General features: G+C 40.0%; 1 protein-coding gene across 1 annotated transcript in view; it reads left to right on the top strand.

The window, feature by feature from the left end:
* The window catches only part of LOC138579940 (uncharacterized), a 256,110-nt gene that overhangs the window by 175,041 nt on the left and 55,667 nt on the right, over nucleotides 1-25,402 (top strand). The window contains exons 33-37 of the mRNA XM_069650158.1: nucleotides 5,433-5,465; nucleotides 12,453-12,482; nucleotides 15,369-15,401; nucleotides 18,416-18,466; nucleotides 22,935-22,985. Coding sequence (XP_069506259.1) covers nucleotides 5,433-5,465; nucleotides 12,453-12,482; nucleotides 15,369-15,401; nucleotides 18,416-18,466; nucleotides 22,935-22,985 — 198 coding nt within the window. The remainder of the gene's footprint in view (nucleotides 1-5,432; nucleotides 5,466-12,452; nucleotides 12,483-15,368; nucleotides 15,402-18,415; nucleotides 18,467-22,934; nucleotides 22,986-25,402) is intronic.

Raw genomic sequence — 25,402 nt, 5'->3', positions numbered from 1 at the left:
CATTGTGGGCCCAATCAATGTAAGGGACACACCAATGATGTAGGGTCCTGACTACTGAAGCCTGTACCAGACTATAAAGTTAAAACTATTAGCACCGTGATCCTCCAGCTGGGGTTTTAATTGTGCATTGTATTGTGGTAAGCCAGCTTCAGATGTCTCTTGTATACACATTTCCCCTGCTACCCTATTGTATGGAATTTTTTCCTCTCAGGAGTGTCTACAACCACAGCTCAGCTAAAACGTATTTGTAGACCCTCCTGAGTGGAAGAAATTCCATAGAAAAGGGTATCTGACCCATGTTGGTTCTCAGGAAGGGGCTCCCACACTAGATTACGATTACCTAAATAGTTTTGATTTCTAATCCTGCATGAACGTTCACCTGTAGGTAACCCCCGGTGGACATCTATATTGCATCTCACAGTATTCATTTTTAATCACATTTTTTTGGGGAATATTCAAATTCATGTTTTGGAAATTATGGCAAAATGTACATTTGGCATGTCCTCATGACTCAAATTCTTTCCAATACATTTTGCCATTTCTCAAGACAGATTCAGATATGATACATATTTTAACTAGGTTTTAACAATTTGATTTAAACATGACTCATTCAATCAATGCTAAAGATGCTGTGGAATGAAATGCCATGCACTCTTCTTGATGTTCATAATTATATTTCCATTTGTGACAGCAATGGAAGAGGGAAGGCCTAGATGAACAAATCCTGTCATGGAGCAAGGGAAATGCTGAGTTAAGAGCAGCAACACAACCACTACCCTCACTAATACAAACACCTCTGTGTGTGTTTGAAACATTTAAAGAAATATAAAGCAGATGAAAGGACGAAAATAAAAAAAAAACACTTAAAAATCCAAAGTATAATTCTGCACTGGAAGTCCCTATAGCCTTGTCAACCGATTCCAGATAACAATTAATGAGTAGTATTCTGGATAGGAAGTCACTACCATATGTGCACTTGGTGATTTACAAGTGTAGCAGTTAAACAAGGGCTTTTGCTATTACTGAAACACCAACTGAAAATGCCACCTTCTTTTTTTACAGTCATTTAAGGTATTTAATATGTTTTCAATGTCTCAGGATTAAGCTTTAAATAGATAGTCACTCATCTGCTTAATATACGGTTCAAAGTGCATCAAAGTTCCATATTTTAAAGAACCATGCTCTATGTGCGATCCTTCACAGTATCCTTATATGATAAGATGTGATGTGGCATTTATAACACACATGTACAGAAGTGTTTCTAGGTGCAACAAGACAAGGAGGGGGAAACAAGTGAGGACAAAATAACAATCTTACTAGTGCTTGTGTCAATCAGATGTGAAAGTGCAGGGGGGAGAGGATTAGGGAAGTGAAGTTAACTCACAAGAGCAGCAAGAAGGGACTGTAGGGTTACAGATACAGACCCTTAAGTGCTGGAGAGACTGAAGGCAGTGCAAGGACAACCGGGCCAGAGAGTGACCAGTGCATGGAGCAGTCAGGTGCATCAGCAGGGGAGAGAAAGAGAGAACGTGGAAGCGGAAAGGAAGGTCTTGAGTTGCTCGAAGAACCACAGGTGGTTTTGATCAAGTTTGAGAGAGGCAAGGAGGCTTTTCCAGAGGGAGGCCCCAGCCGAGGAGATAGCTCTGCCCTCAACTCTTTACATGGAGAAGCGTCTGAGCCTAAGAGAGTTGGAGGTGGATGAGCCGAGAGCTTGAGAAGGAAGCTGTTTTGGCAGTCCCAGGCCCCAGAAAGCCTTGTGAACAATGCATAGGGTCTTGAACTTGATCCTTGCAGCTGCAGTGGACAAGTGAAGAGATTTTAGAGCTCGAGAGATATAATCCCTGTGCTTGAGGCCAAGGACAAGTCTTGCAGTCCTGTTCTGGATAAATTGAAAAGGTCAAAGAGTAGAGGCAGTAAGAGTTACAAAGAGGCTGTTGCAATAGTCCATTCTAGAGTGTTGGAGGAGCAAGAGGATGGGCAGAAGAGGAAGGAAGAGAAGGCAGGGTAGTCAGAGATGGAGAAGAGAGAGCCAGAGTGGTGGCAGAGGAGGAAAGCAACAAGGTGGCCAGTGAAGGATCAGTGGGTGTCAAAGAGGTGGCATAGGAAGGAGGCAGCAGAGGAGCCAGAGAGGGGTAAGAAAGGATAGCAGGCGAGGAAAGGAAGTTGATAAGGCGTGCAAAACATCTATCAAAGAGGAGGAGATTGGCTTGAAGGCCCTGGACCAAAATATTAATGATGGTCTTAGAGGAGGGGAAGGGGGCCAAAGGGCCTGAAACACAAACCACCATTAATGGATGGAAGAAGAGGAAAAAAGAGAAAGAACAGAGACCATGTGGGCGGTCCAAAGGCCTGAAGAGGGAACGACAAAGAAAATGTCGGCAAGGGTCTGTCTGGAGGAAGCACTGAGCACTGATATAGGTATCAGCGATAGGGAGGACTGGGTTGGAGACCAGAATGTCCCTTTTTACCTTTTTCCTACCAGACCTAGTAAGAGGGATAGGATAGTCAATAGAAAAACAGTTAGAAAAGATAGGTGAGACAGAGAGCACCATAGGGTTGTAGGGAGGAAAGATGGGGGGAGAGAGAGGGAAGCGCAGGCAGGGAAGGGGGTAGGGGAGGTCACACATGGGTGTGGATACGAGGGAGGCACCGGGGGGACAAGAAAGGGAGGAGGCACAGCAAAGAACACGAACAGTGGACCTACAAATCAGATGCAGTACAGAACCATCAGAAAAAAAGAGCACAACATGGAACCTAGAAGTAGAAAATGCAGATGTACTACAGAACCAGGGAAATCACAAATCACAACAGGGAACCTGGAAGTAAAGCAAACAGATGCAATACAGGAGCAATAGCAAAACAAAGAGGTCAGCAGTGAATCTAGAAGTGAAGAATGCAGGCAATTGCACAAACCGTGAATAGCAACACAATATCAAGAAGCGTAGAGAGCAAACACCAAGTCAATGCAATCAACAATACAGTCAACAAGGTACAGAACACAACAGGACCCTAGAAAAAGAATGCAGGCAATGCAAAGTAATGCCAGAAAAAGTGTGGAGCGGGGGCCAATGTAAGAATTTTACACAATAGGTTGAAGAGGGAAGGGCTGAGATGTGAGGGAAGGAAGGGAAATGCAGGGGGGACGGAACAGGATGCAGGAATAAGTATTTGAGCATGGCACAATACAACACACACAAACTCGACATACCTGATCAGTCGCAGGAGGTAGACAACATTGGAGCTGTCCTTAGCCTCTGGTCCTTGGTCGAGGGGGCTGCCATGGCAGGGGGGTGACTTGGTTGTCTGACTTAAAGGGCCTGCCAACCACTGGGAGCACGGTGGGTTGGAGGGAGGGGCAACAAACAAGGAAGCACCAGGGACAAAGGGAGATGGGAGTGGGCACACACATGCTGCGGCACCAGAATACAACTTTTACAAATGCACAACTTACTGTGCCATGGAACACCCCATCACCGAAGAAGTTGACAGAAGTTGAGGGAGAAAACTCATGTTGGTGCATGCTTACCTGCTATCTGGGGAGGGGTTCGGGCCCTGGGTCCTCTTGGTCCAAACAGGAATTGCCCTTTTCTTCATCTGCCCTTTGCTTCAGACGCCTGGGCGAGAGACACCCTCGATCTAAGAGTTAAGAGCAGAAAGGAAGAGGCAGAACTAAGAAGGTGGGCGGGGCAGATCAGGTGACAAGATACGCTTGCACCTGCTCTGCATTTTCAGAATCGGTTATTCAGCCTGCCAAATATGCAAGGGAGAAAGTCAAACCTACAAGCGCCAAACATAGTTGCCAGGAGTGGTTGGCACATATTACAAAGGATGTTCCTTGGGGATGTGTACATATAATGCTACCATCACAAACAATATGCCATAAGATGTTATGATGCAATGTCGTACAAAGCTCAGTGTTTGTCATATCAATATTTAACATGAGGCAATGCCTAATGACTCAAATGTTAAGGAATACTGGTTGATACTGGTTGATGCTTCTTGAAACAGAATGTTAAGGAATACTGGTTGATGCTTCTTGAAACAGATTCATAAATCATGCATTTCAATATATTTGAAAAACTACGTTTTCACGTTCCACAGTAACTATCTTGATTTAAACATGACTTGTTAATTATAATTATAATTTATTGTAATACAACATTGATGTCAAAGGATGATAAAAGCGAATGCATATAAGCTTAATTAAATTCAGTTAAATACTCAAAACCTGTATTGCAAGATAATTACAAGTCACAGCTCAAAACATCTCAAGTCATGGATTCAGATATAACTGCACATCACAGTAGCTAGCCATGAATGAATGACTGATCATTTCTCATTCATCTTTATATAATTCAAATCTAAAAATGAAACCCACTGTAACCCCTCTTTCAAAATTCCATTAAAAAGTTTCAGCTAGTTCCCAATTTAAGATGCACATTAGTTGTAGCAGCATCCTGAACAATACACTCATATGTTTTTAGGGTTTTGGACTTGACCGCAAAAGTGACCACAAATTAGTTCCCATTTTGACCACGGCAATACAGTGCTCCTTTATGTATGCTCAGATTATGATTCAATATGATATGTTATTTATAACAAGCTTAATACTTAGAGGTTTCTAAGCACGGGAATCAAACCTGTGTTGCTCCATGTCGTCTTGCTTCCAAGACGAGCATGTTGCCCCTGTGCTATCCTCTTAAGACAATGACACTACCAGAAGATAGATGGATTAAATGTGGGACATTTGAAATGAAAATAGCGAGAAATGGAGTCCAGAAAAATGGCCAACACACTCCCTACACAAATGCAAGCACTTATTAACATTGAGAAATTATTCTGAAATACAGAGCAGATGTAAGTAAGAGAGCAAGTTACTCACAATAAACAATGATTTTTTAGAACTACACAGAAATCCTAATTTTCCCGTTGATCAATAACAGACATCAATTAATGAACTGTAGTTTGGATAGGAAGTCACCACAGACCCAATTAACATATGTTGGAATTAGAAGTGGATTTCTCTTGGAGCTGAGTGCTGGTCTATTAAGAGAACATCAATTGAAAAATTTCCCCCTCTATTTATAGCAAATAAGGTCTTTGAAATTCTGCCCAGAATTATTTTTGTATTCATCCTGACTCGTCTTCCTAATGCATGTTTCAATGTACAGAGGTGCTGGGCATCTTGAAGCTACCATTTCCTGTGTATGACCCTTCACATTATTCTGCACCTTAAGAACCATGAACTTTGCTTGCCAAATACAACAATCCAACCAACATGTTCATGACATGTTGCCAGGAAAGGAGGGTGGAGAGTGCATATTTAAAAGCTTGTGGCTTTCCTTTGATGACATGTGTACATGTCATTACAAAGTAAAGCATTCTGCATGACTCTATATCATTATTGAAATATGCACTTTGTTCTTCTAAAGGGAGATGGTCGTGGAATGTCTGGTGGCAAAGGGGTGAGTACAAGATTTCATTCATGAATGGTTTCAAGGCAATTCCTTCATAGAAATGATTTCTAATCTTATCAATAATCTTTCCTAAGAAGAAACACTGTGCTTCCCATAGATATAATTATAAACATGTATTTTAAATGTCAAACCTTAAAATGCAAATTGTAGAAATAGTCTAAATTTGGCGCTTGCTCAAAATTGAAAATGTAAGAATAACTTCTTGATATGTCTCATGAAGATTCATGTATAATCCGTTCCAATAAAGGTCATTCAAATTTTCAAAAACACATTCAATATATATATACTTGAAAAATATGTTTTGTATTTTTCTTTCAATGGGGCATCTCCTCTGCACTATCCTGCATTGTCTCCCACGTCGTCGCTGCTATACTATGTGTATATATATATATATATATATATATATATATATATATATATATAAATATATTACATGGGCTGTGGTAGTGGACATGTAGTTATGGTTAAGTTGCTCATCTCATAGGAAGAACACTTTTTGGGCGGCTTATAACTTTGCTCCTGTAGGGTATTTTGTGGAGATTTGGGGCCTGACAGTATTTTCTTACCGCCGAAAAATAACTTAGCAACAATCTCTCCTTGTATTCAGATTGGGCCATGTACAACAATAATATAGTGGACATGCATTATTTCAGCACACAGACATGCGTATTTGGTATGCGTGGTTGGTATGCTTGGTTGGTGGTATTTTGGTGAGCATAATTCCCTTGTTTTATTTGTGGCCCCAATATCCAGAACCCCTTATTTTTGCTTAGATTTTTCGTGTAATCACTAGAGAGACCTCAGGCTTGCATTTTAGGAACACCACATTTTCATTTTTAGTGTGCCACCATGGGCAATTTCTCTCTGTCTTATCTATGGCAGCGAGCTATCATGTGGTATTTTCACTATCTTATATACGGTAGTGAACTATGTCCCGGGCCTCCCTTTTTGCCGACTCATAGACCTCCGACAAACTACAACACACACACCTAGTTAGAATTGCTCATACTGAATTACATTGTGCACACGGCTGCAGCAAATTTGACGTTTAGCTACCTTGAAAATGACAATTGCACTGTCTAAACATCTCCCCACATCATCAGCACTGTATTGGTAAATATAAAACACACCACCCGTCTGCTTTCAAATATTTTTGTGTATTATAAAAGTTGCATTTAAACACGATCTCACTCTTTACAGAAATAAATAAAATAGCACAGTAACAGCATTGTCTGTGATACACTGAAAAGAGAGTGGCGGAGACAAGAACTCAATTTGCAACATTAAACATGTGATTAAAGCACAGGAATCTCCTTTCCTACACTGACTGAATATTCTCATACACACTCAGCCCCCACACTTCTGTAATTACCTTATCTGTTCAGCATGAGTTTTCTTCAGCTGTTCTCTTTCTGAATTTGGCTCCCTTGAAGATTAACCCCAGTGAAAACAAGCGTCTTTCGTTCTCAAACCGGGGTTATTGCCTGGAATTCTCAGCTTTTGCAGCAGGAATGCTTCAGCCAGGAAACAGGTCCTTCTCCCAGTTCTGCCAAATCCTGACTGTCCTCCCCCTCTCTTCAAGCTCCCCCAGCAAAACTCTCATCACTGCCTCTATCATGATACTTGCTATGATGCTGCTCCAATCAGAAATCAATCATGCCATCTCCTCCCTCACTACACAATGGCTCATTTCTACAGTAATTATTTGTAACCTACTGATTTCCTGTTCCTTCGAGTCCTTTTGCTTCCTGTAGTTATGTGGACAGAGCAGCAGAGAAAAAGAAAAAAATGAATGTGCGTTTAAAAGTTCACTTTCAGAGTAGGCCTAATTCTGCAGTGGAGACACATTTTTATTAGTGGGTTATGTTAAATGCAGTTTTATTAGTCAGGTTATTTATTAATAATGTTAGTTATTAATTTTCAAATGTGTCTCTTGCACCATAGGCATTTCAGGTGAAAAATAGTGTGCATTTTTGAATGTGCACGTGTGCTTTTAACTGTAAAAATAGATTTGCATCTTATATGTTAAAATCGTTTTTGACTGAATAGCCTGTCTTTACTTATATGTCCATGTTAATCTGGCAACACATATAGCAATGCACCACACCCATGTGGTGGTGCTGCATCAAAAAAATTGCTACCTGTGCAGTAGTGCTGTACTCTGTGCTGTAACACGCCAAATATCCTTACATATACCCTCCTTTTGTTTTTAGAACTTGGCAACAATCCAAGCCAATTCCTAAAAACAACTTGTTCTTTTTTTTCTTTTAAATGCATGTGTATTGGGATATCTTTCTCTTCCTGACGTAGCTAGTAAAATCAGTAACATTTTCATTTTTACTGATAGCAAAATCAACCATCCACCCTTGATTATCACCAGGACAGCCAAACCCACTATTGAGCGTTCCCCCCAGGTTCCCCAATTAAATCTCTCCACTTCTATTATCCCCAGATTACTAATTGTAATATTGTTTTTTCTCAAATTCATTTTTATAACATGTCTTTCTTTGTGATTCAATAAATATTCCACATCCGGATCTATTGGAAAAGTATCCCTTTGAAAAAAATCGTTATTTTCCACTTGGCTTTCCCAAACATCATTTGTTACATGAAACAATGTTAACCCCCCAATTGACACAATTGTATCCTTTGGAACCTGTAAATAAAAAACATTATATTTCACCTGTTTAACCACGTATGTTCCATGGTTTAAATGTACTACCGTCATGTTCTTTAAACAGGTGCTGACCAACCATTTACCTCTGACCATCTTAGCCTGTGCCCTTTCTTCACTCCCCATATTGCTAATAATCACTTCACATCCCTCTGATATACTTGGGTCGGATTTCAAACCACAAATAGCATCTGTGGCATCAGGAACAAACGGTTTACCTGGACACATATAATTTTGTTCTTTAAATTTTACACATGTTTCCAGGTTTGGTATTAAATAAACTTCAGGTTACCATGACTGAAATGCCACCACTTCTGGAGTCTTAATCTTAATAAATTTGTCCTCTTGCCAAAATCCCACGTTGTGTACCCACTTCGTTTGGTAAATAAGTTCAGGGGCTACATATGGGATGCATAGCAAAAATCCGATCTCTAGTCTTTCCAAGTCCACATATAACGGCATTGCATTACCCATTTTGAATGCAATTTTTACCTGTATTATATCAATTTCCCTCCTGGTCAATCTTTCTATCATTTGACGAATAATATCCTGCGAAATCAAAATACAAGGGGATATGTCCTTGAATCAATTGTGAAACTGCCGTTTGAACTTCTCTCATATAATTCGTTAATAGTCTATCAACAGGACTCATTATGTTCAATATTTCATTTAAAGTTCTGTCATGCTTAAGTATTATTTTAGTCGCCCGTTGCATTACATCCGCTTGTTCATTTAGAATGATTGCAGTTTCATTTATGAATCTTACTTGTTCATCCAGTCCCCCTCTAATTCCATAATTCCATCTAATGTTTTTTGTATTATTGTGACAGATTGTGACAACAAAAGAACAAGTCTGACAAAGACCTGCATGGGTACAGCACACCCCCTATCCACTACAAAATACAAAAAAACAGACAATCACTGTGCGTCTTCGCACAACAACCACAATATGTCTGCTTCCCACAGAACGTTCTTCATCCCAAATTCTCCTTACACTCTTCTTAGCCAAAATCAACACTTATCCTCCTCTTGCCCCTTACCTCGGGACGGAGCGATAGATACAATCATCTCCACTAAATGACTTCTCACTTCTTTTCTCTAAGCAGCATTTCTCTCTCAAGGGACTCTTCACTTCAATATCTCATTACTACTACTACTGTGATGTCACCACTCCGCTATATGGTAGCCCTCTTCTTTATTCTTACTCAAAAAAGGAAATGAATATACGACACATGTCGACTCCTTTGCACACTCCTCTCTCATTCCCGTACTCACACTCTCTTTTGTTGGTCCTGGTACAGGAGCTCTCGCTTTTTGTATGTTTATCCGAGGACCCTTTGATGTTGTCTCTTCCCTCAAAAGGCCTGCACATCTAGCGCTGCACAAGACCTCCAGCAATCAGGAAAGCCTTTACATAACAGCGGCGCTTGAAGCTCCTCTCATTGTGTGCTCAGTTTTTGCTCTCTGTAGGTAGGTGCCACTTTCCCAGGAAAATGTGGTGTAGGATTAAATGGTGGCATTTATAGGAATGAGTGACATCATGTCTGTGACTATGTTACAAGATGCATGTAATTTCACATTCACTGATTGGACAGTGACCGCTGTCCCATATAGAAATCTTCGAAATACCTAGCCCTATTGCACTATCCGGTTCCTCGTGACTGATCTGATGACGTCCCTTGAACAATGACCTAACCATCATGCTGTCCAGCCTCCTTGCTTTGCGTTGGTTATGACACAATCTTATATTTCGATACATGCAAATCATCTCACCATTGGCCATCCCACCCTCGAGTGTTCCATGGTGGGTGTCTTCCCTGTTCATTGACCCATCATTTTGTGAGGTGTAGACAGTGTGGCAACAAGAAAGAATAAATCATCACTTTCTCATGAGACCAAATGTTGGCATCACCTGACCGTTCTCAGCCATGTGACTTTAAAAATGACAGCTAATATTGTGACTTCTCTTCGGAAACATATTTCACCTTTTGCTACATTTCCTTCCTCTCCCATGGAGGGACTACTTGACTTCATGAGGCTTTTGCCTTGGCCTTTTGTTCCAGGACCATATACACATTTGGACAGCACATATATGTGCGGAGGTGTGTGTGTGTGTGTTTGTGTGTCTGGATCATTTTGGTTTCATGCATCTAATTGTTTGTGGAACATGAGGGTTGCTTCTTCCCCCACCTCCCCCCACCCTTCTACAAGGATCTACTTTTTTTGCCCAGGTATCTCTTTGTTTTCTGTCTCACTGTTCCTCTCTCCCTATTATTCTCAATTAGACTACCCTTGTTGCTTGCTACCTGTGACTTCATTCTAAGTGATTATTCTTTGACAGGGGGCAGTGTGTTTCCTTGCTGTGATTGTCAATTATTCAGCATACTACCTCGTTTTCACCAACATGGTGAACTTTGTTGTAAAACTTCTAATCCATTGTATGAGAACACTATTTGTTATATTTTCTCTGATATGGCGCTTGGGAACCTGCTTCTCCCTAACCCGCTGACCATTGACTGCGTAGCTTTTCACCTCTCCTTGCACCATGTCTCTTGCAGGGTATGTGACATGTCAAAATGAAGTGTGTCTTCACCGAACTAAACTTTTTCATACATTTCTTTCATTTTGCATGGACACAAGCTTCAGTTTCTAGTACTATTCTACCAGCAGTAGATTATATGTGTTCCCTTATTGTGTTATATGACCAATCTCCCTTGCATTTTCATGACCAACTGGTTTGCTACAGGGAGTGCCATGTGCCACTCCCTATGAGTATATCCTACTTCTAATCTATTGCTACATACTGGTCATCTCTGTTATGTTTCTATAGTGTGTTAAATGCTTTGAGGCTCTACTCTACATCTCGTCATTCAATACTCTCATATGGTATATCCTTCCCTCGGCTGCTTTCTCTATAACGTAAATGGCCTGTCTAGTGTGTAATGACTGATCTCTTACATGAACCCTACTCCTATACATAAGATGGACTTTCTCATTGTGTACTTCCACTCATGTTAATGTGTTGGATCTACATCCAAATACATACAAGCAGAAGCCTCTAGCCTCAGCAGTGGTCGGGAGCGTTCTCCTCTACTTTTTTAAATTACGTTTTACAGCTCCTATACTTTTATTTTAAAAAGAAACCGCTGCAGAATGTTTTGTTTTAAAATAAAAGTGTAGGAAGACGTTGCAGCTTGCACTTTCAGTGCACTGCACTGAATGTTCCTTCAAACAGCAGGTGCAAGAGTTTGGGGGTTTGTATTGTGTGTGGGAGGGGGCATGGTGATGGGGCTTGTGGGGAGTGGGTGCAGGCCAGCAGGGAACATAGTTCCACTATTTCTTTTTGGACACTTCAAACACTGAGCCTCAGTCTCTTGAAACAGTTTGTTGACCTTCAGATGGGCTGCCAACTCAGTATGTGAGAAGGTGTGAGATAAAACTGAATTAGCAAGAGAAGTTTACCAAGTTCAAGATGAGTCTGTAACTGACAGGACACCACCCTCTCGATTTTGACCAAAAGTGTCTTAAAATGGTCAGTAGTTTCTAACAACTGTGCTTAATGAGTTTGTTTGAGTCCTTGTTTAAATCCAACTTGGGGTTTGCAGATGTTCCTGAAAAATATACTTTTCTCAAAAAGCACATATCTAATTTGATAGTCTATATTCCTTGGCAGATCAAAGCCCCATTTGGCGGTAGGTGTTGTGAGCTATTTCCGAGAGAGTTGCACCATCTTTTCTTCATATTCAATATAGGTCTGAAACCTTTGGTTCTCCAGATGCTTTGGAATACAGGAGAATAAAAAATGCAGTATCATTGTAGAGGCAGTTTGAATGATCTGGAGAAGCATGACCCCAGCCATTCTATTTTGGTCAGGAGCAGGCTAATTTTATTAAACACATTTCTTAATATTTTGTATGCACATGGTTTAGTATATAAACATTATTTTGAAAGGCCCACCATTTTATTTATATTCAGTTTTTCAAATGTATCCAAAATCCATGCCTCCTTGCCTTTCTTTATAGAAGGAAGTACCAATTTAGCTGCACAGTTTTATTTGACTCATTCATGAACTTAACTATCATATATTAATGCATACCTTACCCACTGCTATATTATACCTCTCAGTTTTGTTACTACTAATGTTAAAAGTCCATTAAGTATTGGCCAGGAGGCATTTGTGGGTTTTAACTCGATGTGGGAGAGATCCAATGAGAGACCTGTACATCTAATTATCTTTTCAAAGTTTGTATTTAACCTTCATCAACACTGAAATTGAAATACATGCATATTGTCTTTTGTAGGGTGTTGGTGGCAAATCTTGGTGTGGAGTAGTAAGTGGAGCCAATTGTTTACTCACTTATTCAATATTTGTGTAACGTTGAATAGTTTTGACATATATGGGCTTCATTCTGAGGTTGGAGGTAGCCATGGTGCTATTAGCACCATGGCTACCTCCTTACCGCATACCGGGTCCGGGTTCCTTGAATAGGGAATTACCCAGCCATTCCATTCTTGGAGAACCCGGTATTTCCCTGTTCAGGGAACCCATCCCTACCCCAATTCTAGCCCCCATAGGGCTCAATTGGAATGGGGACCATGCTAACAACAGGCCTGTTAATAACGGGCCTGTTGTTAGCATGCTGGTCCATTAGCGGCTCCCACTAAGGGTGCCTAGAAAATCCAGCTGCCCTTAGCGGGACCTGCTAAAGGACCTCGTAATGTGGCGTTGAAGGGTTAACCGCACCAGCACCCTTACCGGTGCCGTTAACCCCTTACCGCCAGGGTCGTAATGAGGGCCATAGTCACTTTAATGATCAGGCCCTGGAATGTATGTATGGGAATTTCAGAGTAAGTCATTTCACTCTGCACATGATTGTCCGTTCATAGATGGTCTTACACGGAAAATGGAAGGCATCAATATGATAGATCTATTTTTAAAAAAAAAAATGTTGCAAACATCACTGCACAGTATTGTTAACTAACTGAACATGTCTTGATTAGGTGTTATTAATGGAGGAGAGACAACTTGGGCTAGTCACGAAAATTGAAAACAGTGAAAATTTGAGTTAGGTGCAGCATGAAATAAATCATGACTACTAATGAGATTCATGTAAAACCTTTTGTTCAGTCTATTAATTCACACATTGAATTGCCATGCACAGTCCAAAGTATTGTGGCCCATTATCACTCAGTAATGCTGCAAGTAAGTGATCACATAGCAGTAAAGAGTAGGATAGATCAGTGATTGTACACCACAATGGAACTAACCGCAGTGATACTGTCATGCACTCTATGCTGTCCTAACTGCTTTGGTTTTGGTAAAATGAGTTGCTCTCAGTCAGTGTGAGAGCGCACTCACAGAGGCAATTGCCAATTGTAAATTCACTCAGTGATTTGCTCAGTCCCTTCGGGTTCTCACATGGCCATTAAAATAAGAAGTTTCTAGGTGCTTATTTTATGTCCTCCAAATCCAGGGATGCGCACACAAACACACACGCACACACACATGGAATTATTGTTTGTTAGTTTGTTTTCATCAGAAATCAAGATGACCAAAAATCAGTGTCCCATGTGCTCACATGACGTTACATGATGCTTTTTATGTAACAAACCTTCATGAAGGTATGACTGAAAATTCAGTTTCCATGAATGCCACAATACAGTAGAGACATATTGGCCATTTTTATCATGCCAGAGCACCAAAGAAATGGACATTATTAACTTCCACTTTTCATGGAGTGCAATCTGCGGTGCTACTGTGCCAAAAATAACCACATGCCATGAGTACACCTATATGTTTCACTAAAAGATAATAATTTCAGAATTTAAAGCAAACACAACAAATGACCATAAATTATCTGTCAAAAGTTGTCCATCTGCATTTAGTGTCTGAGGGTACAACAACTATTTATATGTAATCAAGTTAACATGACTTCAATATAGTAAGGTCTGTTTATTGAATATTGGAGGAGGCAGCATAACACACACACACAGAAACACGCACACACATACACAATCACACAACACGAATACCCCCATACGCATAGACACACACACACACACACACGCACAAAACAAACCTCATGTTTTATTTATACACATAATGGCAAAGGAAAGTAGTTGTTCCTCTTGTTATCTTTATCATCCGCATCTAAATGACAGAATAGGCCCCTAATGAAGGTGTGCTCATAAGGGCATTGAGTGACACGTGTGAAATTTTACAAAGATTAATGTTAGCCTCTTTTGTAATACCAAGTAAAGCCTGCAGTTTAAAAATTGGCCTTAATTGCCTAGAAGTCAATGAAATGTCTGCTAGCGTGTAGGTGTGTGTATTAACAACAAATACATCCTTTAAGATATCAGTACATTTAAATCTTGTATATCCATTTAAATTGTTTGTTCCTGAACACTAAAATCCATGCTTCTTGCCTTATGTAGGTTATGGTGGTAAAGTTGATGAAGGACATATTTTAAGTAAAACATATGATTGTTGTACGATTTCACAATGCTTTTACCTGCTGAATAGCAATTTCATCTACTCAATTGAATTAGTGTGCCCTTAGACCTATGTCAGAACATTTCTCATCAATGCATCTCACATTGTACCTCAAAGTACCATCCCTTCCATCATCTTGATTGCCAGGTTAAAGATAGTTTGGACAGATTAAGGAAGGTATCAAAAAAACATTCTTGATTTAAAATAGAACATTGGCATACAGCACTGTACACTATTGTTGAAGAACACAATGATTTATTTTAAGTAGTAATAATGGAAGAGTGATAATTTAGAGGTGAGAAAGTTAAATTGAAAAAAAGTGAAATGTTGGCTTAATTGCAGAATCAAGTGCATCCTCACTATTAATGAGATTCACTTAAAACATTGGCTGGGCCTAGTGAATCGCACGTAGACTGTGCCATGCACCACCAATAGGGTCCTTGCCCAATATCATTCATTAATACTGCACCTAACAGCTCATTCAGCAACACATAATAGGAGCAATCAGTGAACATGCAAAACATTAGCTTTGTCCTCCACAAAATGGTCAAGTAATCTCTCCATGCCTGACCGTTTTGCCTAGGTCAATTCGGGTTCTCCTCTGCATGCAATAAAATGGTGGGGTTTAGATGTTTTGAGAGATCTGTGCATAGAATTACCATTTAAAAATTCTAATTGACATTTTCCAAAATTTGTAATACATGATTATTGTTTCCTGTAGCGCGATAATGGTAGAATTGGTGATCAACAAAAAGTAAGCAATAAATATTACATTTGGACAATGTTAAGATGATGTCATCACCTGAATATTTTTGATATGTAATCACTTTCATGAATGTGCCTCTGTATTTATGTCTGGTGAATTCACCATAATTTGTCTCACAATGTTCCTGGCGTACAGTCGTCTTCTAACCCTCTGATTGTCAGGTTAGAGATGGTTTTGGAAGGATTATGAAAGGCTTCAAAACCCACCACTAATTTAAAATGTGAACCATAGAACAAAACACAGCACACAAATACTGATAGTCACATTTATTCTTGACTAGCAGATAGTAATCAATGATAGAAAACACTTTAAATGAAATTAGTCGAAATGAGTTAAGTTCAGCATCAAATGTATCCTCACTAGTATTGAGAGTGATTGAAAACCATTTGTTGTGCAGGGAGAAAAGTATATAGAATGTGCAATGTCAGCTCTGAGTATGTTGGCCCATTATCAATCGATAATGCTGCACCTAAACACTCACAATTCAATACAGATACCTGAAAGATCAATGAACATGCAACCTGATAGATTTGTCCCTCAGACAAATGTTCAGTTAGTCAGTTGTTCTGCTAGTGTTTATTAGGTTAATTTCAGTGCCTCTCTTACAGTGAGGGCACACTACCAAGGGTAGTTGCAAATTGAAATTTGCCTTTGTTATTGGAAGTGCTGGGTACATTGGATTATTTAATGAGTGTTCAGATAAGCAGTTTCTGGGTGTTCATTGTGTAAGTGTTTGTGTATTGTATTTTCTCAGCGAGGGTAGTGAACCCCCCACACACACATACACAGAAATATGGCTTACATTTTTGGGATCTTAATTGTATTACAATCCTTGATCACTCAAAACCTCTGCCCCCTAATTGCATTGTACATTACCTATTTCAAATTAGGTAAATCCCCTCAAGAAGGCATGAATGGAAAAACGAGTGTGTGTGCATTCAGCTATATTGAAGCAATCATGGGGTAGCGTCTATAATAACAAAGAGCACTCAACAATTTGGAAAAGGGTAATCGATAATTACACATTGAGTGCATTCTAGAGTGCATTTTGCAACAGTCATCCACATTTCATGTATACCCTTAAATGTGACAATAAATGTATATAATTACAGTTTGTATAACAAATGAGTTATATGCCAATCACATACCGGTCTGGAGGCAGCTGCTTGCATTTAAAATCTGAGAGGATAAGTTTAAACTTCTCTTAATTGTTAGCATACTAAACGGACCATCAAAATAGAAATGTTTCTTTTTGAATCAATAGATCATTGGTAGAGATTTGGTGAACATAAGTTGAATACATTCTTTTGGGCATTATTACAAAACATGACAACCATCACATTTAAATACATAAGCTTATATTTTGTACAATCGCAGATGGGACGCACACACACACACACACACACACACTCAGCTCATATAATAATAATAATAATAATAATAATAATAATAATAATAATAATAATAATAATAATAATAATAATAATAATAATAATAATAACGGGAATGCTGTGCCCCTCATTTTCTTATAGTATACTCACACCCAAATGTGAGACAGGTAGCCTTAGGAAGGTGTACTGACAAAAATATTGAACACATATAAAATATAAAGGAATAAGCAACTGAGATTTGTGTGGTGGATGTTCTTTAGCTTATGTGCCAGAGAAACACAAAGTTGATTTATGAAGAAAAATGGTAAACCACTATAAATGATTGCCATCTTTTAAAACATAACCTAAAAGTCTATGAAGTATCTTCCCGGAGGCATTTGTGGGTTGTAAAACAATGTGGGAGAGATCCAATGAGAGACCCGTACATTTAGTTATCTTTTCAAAGTTTTTATTTAGTCTTGATGAACACCGAAATTGAAAAATACATGCATATTGTCTTCTGTAGGGTGTTGGTGGCAAAGCTTGTGGTGGAATAGTACGTGGAACAAACTGTTTACTCACTTATTCAATGTTTGTTTAATGTTGAATATTATTGACATCTAATCACTTTAAAGGACCAAGAAAACCCAGCACAAACATATTTTTTTCAAACTCACTCTAATACCACTGGCTAAGTATCTGCTTTCTTTCTGTTCCTCTTTACTATGGTAACACAATTGACTGAAAAAGAGGTGGACCCCACATGAGACATTTAATAGTACCTCCCGCAAACAAAAGAGAATATCAGTGTGGTTAGGTATAGTGGTTAGACTTTCTAGAATGCCATCTAAGGATTTTCCACTGTGTCATGATTTTCTCATTATTGAGTGAACCAACATGTAGGGCAATATCACTGAGTTCATCTGCTCCATAATCAGTGCACCATACTAGCCATGAGGCAAGGACATGGTCAACTCCAAACTAGAAAATACATGGGAGGGAGCTAAGGCATCTAATGACAGCAGAATTCTGACCCGTTGACAAGCTGTGCATTATTAAAGGGCTCACAAAGTTGTGTGCTGCTCATAATCTCAGCACTTCATGCAGCGTGGCTACTTTCTACAGACTGAACATGCAGGAGCCAGAGTTTTGTGACCCCCCTACATTTGCCCCTTCCAAAGCAAAAACAATCAACCACATGCATATTGATGATGTGCAGCAATTTCCCAAAGACTACTGGTATCTGGCCGAATAATGTCCCTATCATACGACTAAAGGTGTAGGAGGAGGCATCAGGCAATAGCCCTGAATGACTACCGTCAGGTAGATCCCAACATCCATGCACACAAAACAGTACAGCACAGACATGGCCAATGCGCCGTGCTAACAAGTGCAGTGGAAGAAACTCCAAAATCCGGAAACATATTTTGAAGAATGCCATCAATGACATCTACTAACAAGTAAAAATCAAGCCAGACACCAGATGTGTGATTATTGAGAGTGCATTGTACAATAAGAGACCTTTTGGAAATGGACAGTGCTATGTTGCACGTTTATAAATTGTGTTACAGTGTTGTGGTGTGTGCATGGCTTTGTTTAATCTTGAACTTGTCCTCTATTTGTTTCCTTTAGGGCGGTGGTGTAAGAGTTGGAGCTGGTGGCAGTGCTGGTGGAGGCATTCTCGTAAGAATACTAAATCTTTTTCTTTTTTTTTTTTAAATCAAAATTTTTTCAGTACACAAGGTACTTTTACATGATATTCAAATGCAAAACATTGACAACGTAATATCAAAAATGCTATTAATTTTTTGTTACAATTTAAAGGCGCACGGACACCATTCTAAATAATCTCACAATTAGTACAGTCTTTCTCTACAAAATAAACACCAATGCTTTCAATGTTAGCTGCTAGACGTTAACGCCTCAACCATCCAATTCATACTTCCCTCTCCTAAAATGGGGGCATGCACACATTTTCTCAGAATGTCCTACCCAGTACCCATCAGTTCCTTAACCTCTAGGTGAGCTCCTACCTTCACCTCATCCAGTCTGGCGAATATAGTAATCAAAAACTTTACCAGACCCAGAGTGAGTGACAGGTGGCCAGTTGTCTTAAATCTGTGCCATAGGTCAGATGTTATAAGACCTGTAGGGTAATTTATGAAGGGAGTAAAATGTACAATCCTCTCCTTCAATACCTTGGGTCAATACAACAAATGTTGCACCAACTCAAACTCCCCGCAGCACAGTCTGCTGCATCTTAGCTCTCGGGGACCTCCAATTTAGGCCCCACCACATCTAGGGTCAGCAAACAGTGCAGTCTAAATTTTAATAACCCAGTAATTTTAGGCTGCATAGACAATTGCCATTATTCAATTTGCCTTTTTTTTCCCATTCAGAGATTTTACCGAGCTCCAAGTACATTTTCCAATCCTGATTGCTTCACTAAGAAGCTTACACTTTTTCTAAGGAGGCATTTTGAAGCAGAAAGACAATCAAATACAGGTATATTTAAGTCTGGTGTATCTTTTTCCTGATAAGTATAGTCTGAAGCAGTAGTAGCTAGTAGGCAATTCTAGGTCCAAGAATGTTACAGGGTCTGAGAGACCGGCCCTTGATAGCAAGCTCTGTCAAACCAACCCTGCACCCCTGCTCACGCAAACACCAAAATACACTGTGCATACTGCGCATTGCGCAATGGTTTGTGTATTTAAGGTCCACCTCCAGGCGAACGGGAAGATAGATTCGAACAAGGTAAGGGAGACCAATGAAAGACTCCTGCTGTACCAAACAACAAAACATACTGCACACACCAGGCGTTCCTTAATGGTGTGTGTATTTAAGATTTGTCTCCAGGGAAAAGGGAAGAGAGACTCCAACAAGGTAAGGGAGACCAATGAAAGCCTCCTGCTGCACCAAATACCAAAACACACTGCACGCTCTGCTTTGGTGTGTGTATTTACTGTCTGCCTCAAGGCAATAGGGAAGAGACACTCCAACAGGGTAAGGGAGACCAATGAAAACCTCCTGCTGCACCAAACACCAAAACACACTGAGCACAACTGGCTTTCAATCATATGTACTGTGGTTGAATGATTTATTGAAAATCACCCATGAGAAATCCAGCTATGAAGTGATGAATGTGCACTCAAGTATGGCCTTATTGACTGTCAATATTTCAGAGTGGGAGAGGAAATTAAATGTGAAACTGAGGAACAACAATCCATGCTCTCAGGCTCAGGTTTTATTTTGATGTGGTTCTGCTGACTTATGATTGTAGAAGTAGAGTCTTCAATTGGATGGTAGATAAGCAACTTACACAGGTTTTTTTTTTCTCCAAAATAGGTGCAGTTCATAAATGTCTTTAGGAAGGTTAGCAGAAATATAGAAGGGATTTCACAAAGTTTAAATGTCTCCTGGTATATAGTGTAGCATTAAGTAATGTGGTCTGGGGTGGTACTTTGATAACAGCCCACCATCCCAAAACAGTGTAGGCCCACTGAATGTAAGGGACACACCAATGATTTAGGGCCATTACTACTGAAGCCTGTCCCATACTATGAAGTTAAAGCTATTAGCACCTTGAGCCTACATCTTGGGTTTTAATTGTGCATTGTATTGTGGGAAGCCAGCTTCAGATGTCTCTTGCATACACATTTCCCCTAAAAATCTCCAAACAAAAATGTCTGCACAGTAAAGCAGAAACAGGACATTGTCCCTTTTCTATGTTCATTGCTTCCAGCAGTTGGGCTGTGTAATCCGAATGTGAGGCAGCAATGTGTAGATATTTGGGTTAAAGGCAATGATAGGGAAAATATGGGAAGCGTTATAGGTTGAAAGAAGGCACAGTATCACAGGGCAATGGGGTCAAATGAGCTTGGAGCACAGACCTGGAGGCTGGAATAGAATGGGAGCTTTTAGAGATGGAAAAAGCCTGCACCCCTTGACTCCAGAATGGAAGACACAACTCTCCCATGTGCTGAGGAAGGTTCCTACATCATAATTCGAGTGTTTTACCAAGAAAGCAAGTTCCTAGTGTAGCCTTATCATAACAGATGATGTCTAGGTTTGGGCTAATCCAATTTTTAGGGGAGGACATAACATCACAATTCTAAGATTCTTGTGTATTGAACTCTCTGCTCTTAAATGTATTTCCAGGAACTGTGTATAGCAAATTCTGATAATATGTCTCAAATTCCTGAATTTCTGAGAATGTTTTAATATATTTTAAACTCCACACCATGCAGGATATTGCAAACGACTCCCTTCCTACCCAACCCAATTACAAGGCTCTGATATATCTTAACAGGGAGCACTACATAAAAATTAAATAAAATTTACTTGCAACGTGTTGCAGTTAATAATGACAAGGAAAATGGTCAAAATTAACATCAATGGCTTGTAAGCATATTTGTAAGAGGGTAACATGTGTAAAGCAGCACCGAGGGCTCATCACCTAAAATGTGTGTTCCAATATTGGATGTTGAGTATGTTAATTCCTCTCAAAGGTCTAGGGCACTGCAGCATTGTATGTTCTCATAGTGCTGACAATGTTCTCCTATCACGCAAAACAAGAACTACTATATAGTTACCAGTTTGTTTAAGCATTGTTTCACCTCAAAAATCATCTCACTGTATATTTTTAAATTTGACACCTGAACATGCTGGAAATCCAAGCTTCATGCATGTTGGCAATATGGCAGAGAGTCATCAGTATACACAAAAAGCTGGCATAATAGTCAGTTGTGCATTTGTTATAATGTGATCCATGTATGAACAAACCATACATTTACTCAACGTCCTCATTACATCCCACTGGAAATTAGTGGCATAGCTGGTGCTAACATTTCAGTAAAACATATTTTTTACTTCAGTAAGATTTAATATTAATCATATTCAACCCAGTTAATCACTTTAGGATTCCTGCAACATCAATAAAGCACCATGGATTTCAGGTTTGAGTCCAACACTGTAAATCATACTACTTCCATGAACAATAGAGTCTGACTGATGGCAACCAACCAAAGGTCTCATATAATATTAACTATTTGAAATGAGTGTAGCAGACTGATCCAGCCCTACTATGTGAATGCTCACTTATACATTATGCTGACACATAACGGTAAACAGAATTGTATCTGCTCATTCTGCATAGGTTATGGTTGGAAGAAGGTTTCGGGAGGGGAACCAATCAGATATTAAAACTTACATAATGAGGATGCTGGGCTAGGAAAAGTAAACCATACACAAGGTATTTGATTTCAAGGAACATCTATTTACAAGACAAACATAAGCCACTCCAAAATATCACCTTTCTGAAAAAAGTAAAGGACCAAGAAAACCCAGCACAAATATGTTTATTCAAACTCACTCTAATACCACTGGCTAAGTATATTGTTTCTTTCTGTTCCACTTTTCACTGGTAACAAAATTGACTGAAAAAGAGGTGGACCCCACATATAGCATTTAATGGTACCTCCCTCAAACAAAAGAGTATATCAGTGTGGTTAGCTGATGGACTATCTAGAATGCCACCTAAGGATTTTACACTGTGTCAATGATTTTCTCATTATTGAGTGACCCAACATATAGGGAAATATCACTGATTTGATATGCTCCATACTCAGTGCAACATACTAGCCATGAGACAAGGACATGGTTAACTCCAAACTGGAAAATACATGGGAGGACGTTAAGTCATCCAATGACAGCAAATTTCGGACCCGTTGACAAATTGCACATTATTAAATGGCTCTCAATGTTGTGTCCTACAAATAATGTCCCACGACTAAAGGTGTAGGAGGAGGCATCAGGCAATAGCCTTGAATGAGTACCGTCAGGTAGATCCAAACATCCATGCACACAAAACAGTACAGCACAGACGTGGCCAATGCGCCGTGCTAGCAAGTGCAGTGGAAGAAGCTCCAAAATCCGTAAACACATTTTGAAGAATGCCATACATGGCATCTACTAACAAGTAAAAGTAAAGGCAGACAGCTGATGTGTGATTATTGAGAGTGTGCATTGTACAATAAGAAACCTTTTGGAAATGGACAGTGCTATGTTGCACATTTATAAATTGTGTTACGGTGTTGTGGTGTGTACATGGCTTTATTTAATCTTGAACATATCCTCTATTTGTTACCTTTAGGGCGGTGGTGTAACAGTTGGAACTGGTGGCAGTGCTGGCAGAGGCACCCTCGTAAGAATACTATATCTTTTTCGTTTCTTTTTTTTAAAAATAAAAATGTTTTCAGTACACAAGGTGCTTTTACATGATATTCAAATGCAAAACATTGACAACATAATATCAAAAATGCTATTCATTTTTTTTTTTACAATTTAAAGGCAAAGAAAATCATCATTCTAAATTATCGCACACTTCGTACAGCCTTTCATTACAAAATAAACACCAATGCTTTCAATGTTAGTATCTAGACGTAAAAGGATCAACCATGCAATTCATACTTCCCTCTCCTAAAATGGGGCCATAGCACAGTTTTTTCAGAATGTGCTACTCGGTACCCACCAGTTCCTCTACCTATAGGTGAGCTCTTACCATCACCTCATCCAGTCTGGCTAAGATAGTAATCAAAAACTTTACCAGACCCAGAGTGAGTGACATGTGGGCAGTTGTCTTAAGTCTGTGGCATAGGTCAGATGCTATAAGACTTGTAGGGGAATTGATGAGGGCAGAAAAAAGTTACAATCCTCTCCTTCAATACCTTGAGTCAATACATCAGCAACTGTTGCAGCAATTTAAATTCCCCTCAAAACAGTCTTCTGCGTCTTAGCTCTGTAGGGATCTCCAATTTAGGCCCTTCCACATCTAGGGTCGGCAAACAGTGCAGTCTAAATTTGTAATAACCCAGTTGTTTTAGGCTGCATAGACAATTGCCATTATCCAGTTTCCATTTTTTCCCCGAGGTGCAAGGCTTTGCCCTTTCAGAGATTTCTGAGTACGTTTCCCAATCCTGATTGCTACACCAAGAAGCATACACTTTTTCTAATAAGGCATTTTGTAGTAGAAAGACAATCAATTACAGGTATATGTAAGTCTGGTGTCTCTCTTTCCAGATTAGTATAGTCCGAAGCAGTAGTGGCAAGTAAGCAATTCTAGGTCCCAAAATGTTACAGGGACTGACAGATTGTCCCTTGATAGCAAGCTCATTCGAACCAACCCCGAACAACCGCTAACTCAGACACCAAAACACACTGCGCATACCGCGCGCTCCGCAATGGTGTGTGTATTTAAGGTCCACCTCCCGGCAAAAGGGAAGAGAGACTTGAACAAAGTAAGGGAGACCAATGAAAGCCTTCTCCTGTACCAAACACCAAAACACACTGTGCACACCACGCGCGCTGCAATGGTGTGTACTTAAGGTCCACCTCCTTGCAAAAGGGAAGAGAGACTCCATCAAAGTAAGGGAGACCAATGAAAGCCTCCGGCTGCACCAAACACCAAAACACACTGCACATACTGCGTGCTCCGCAGTGGTGTGTGTGTGCATTTACGGTCTGCCTCATGGCAAAAGGGAAGAGAGACTCCAACAATGTAAGGGAGACCAATGAAAGCCTCCTGCTGCACCAAACACCAAAACACACTACGCAAAACAGACTTTCAAACATATGTACTGTTGTAATGATTGATTGAAAATCACCCTTTATAAATTCAGCAATGAAGTAATAAATGTTCATTGTAGTATGGCTTTATAGACTGTCAATTTTTCAGAGTGGCAGGGAAAATTAAATGTGAAACTCAGGAACCACAATTCATGCTCTCAGGCTCAGGCTTTATTATGATGTCGTTCGGCTTATTTAAGATTATATAAGTGGAGTCTTCAACTGGATGGTAGACATGATGCAGGCAATTTACACAGGCTTTTTGTTCCAAAAAAGGTCAAGTTCATAAATATGTTTAGGAAGGTTAGCAGAAATATAGAGGGGATTTCCCAAAGTTTAAATGTCTCCTGGTATACACTGTAGCATTAAGGGCCTCATCACGACTATCTGCCCTACCGCCGAACTCCCCGGCGCTAATAGCGCCGGATCACGAGTTTGGCGGTAATGTTAATCCCCATTCCCCATTGAGCCCATTCAGGAATGCCCCATTCCCCACTGGGTTCAATGGGGAAATTTTGCGCTAATACCGCCGGCGGATTTCCCGCCGGCGGTATGAGCGCACATTTTCGGTGGATTTCCCCCCAGCTCAGAGCTGGGGCGAAATCGGCCGAAGTCCTGATTTGGCGGACCCTTAAATCCGGCAGTAATAGCGCTACCGCCGGATTTAAGGGTACCGCCAAAGTCGTGATGAGGCCCTAAGTATTGTCGCTGGGGTGGGTACTGTGATAACAGTCGACCAGCCCAAAATATTGTAGCCCCAATCAATGTATGGGACACACCAATGATGTAGGGCCATTACTACTGAAGCCTGTCCCAGACTATGAAGTTAAAACTATTAGCACCGTGATCCTCCAGCTGGGGTTTTAATTGTGCATTGTATTGTGGTAAGCCAGCATCAGATGTCTCTTGTATACACATTTCCCCTGATACCCTGTTGTATGGAATTTTTTCCTCTCAGGAGTGTCTACAACCACATCTCAGCTAAAACGTATTTGT

Source organism: Ambystoma mexicanum, chromosome 3p (genome assembly GCF_040938575.1).
Source record: "Ambystoma mexicanum isolate Mex_15411 chromosome 3p, UKY_AmexF1_1, whole genome shotgun sequence".
Classification (NCBI taxonomy): Eukaryota; Metazoa; Chordata; class Amphibia; order Caudata; family Ambystomatidae; genus Ambystoma; species Ambystoma mexicanum.
This window is presented reverse-complemented; position numbering and strand designations above follow the sequence as displayed.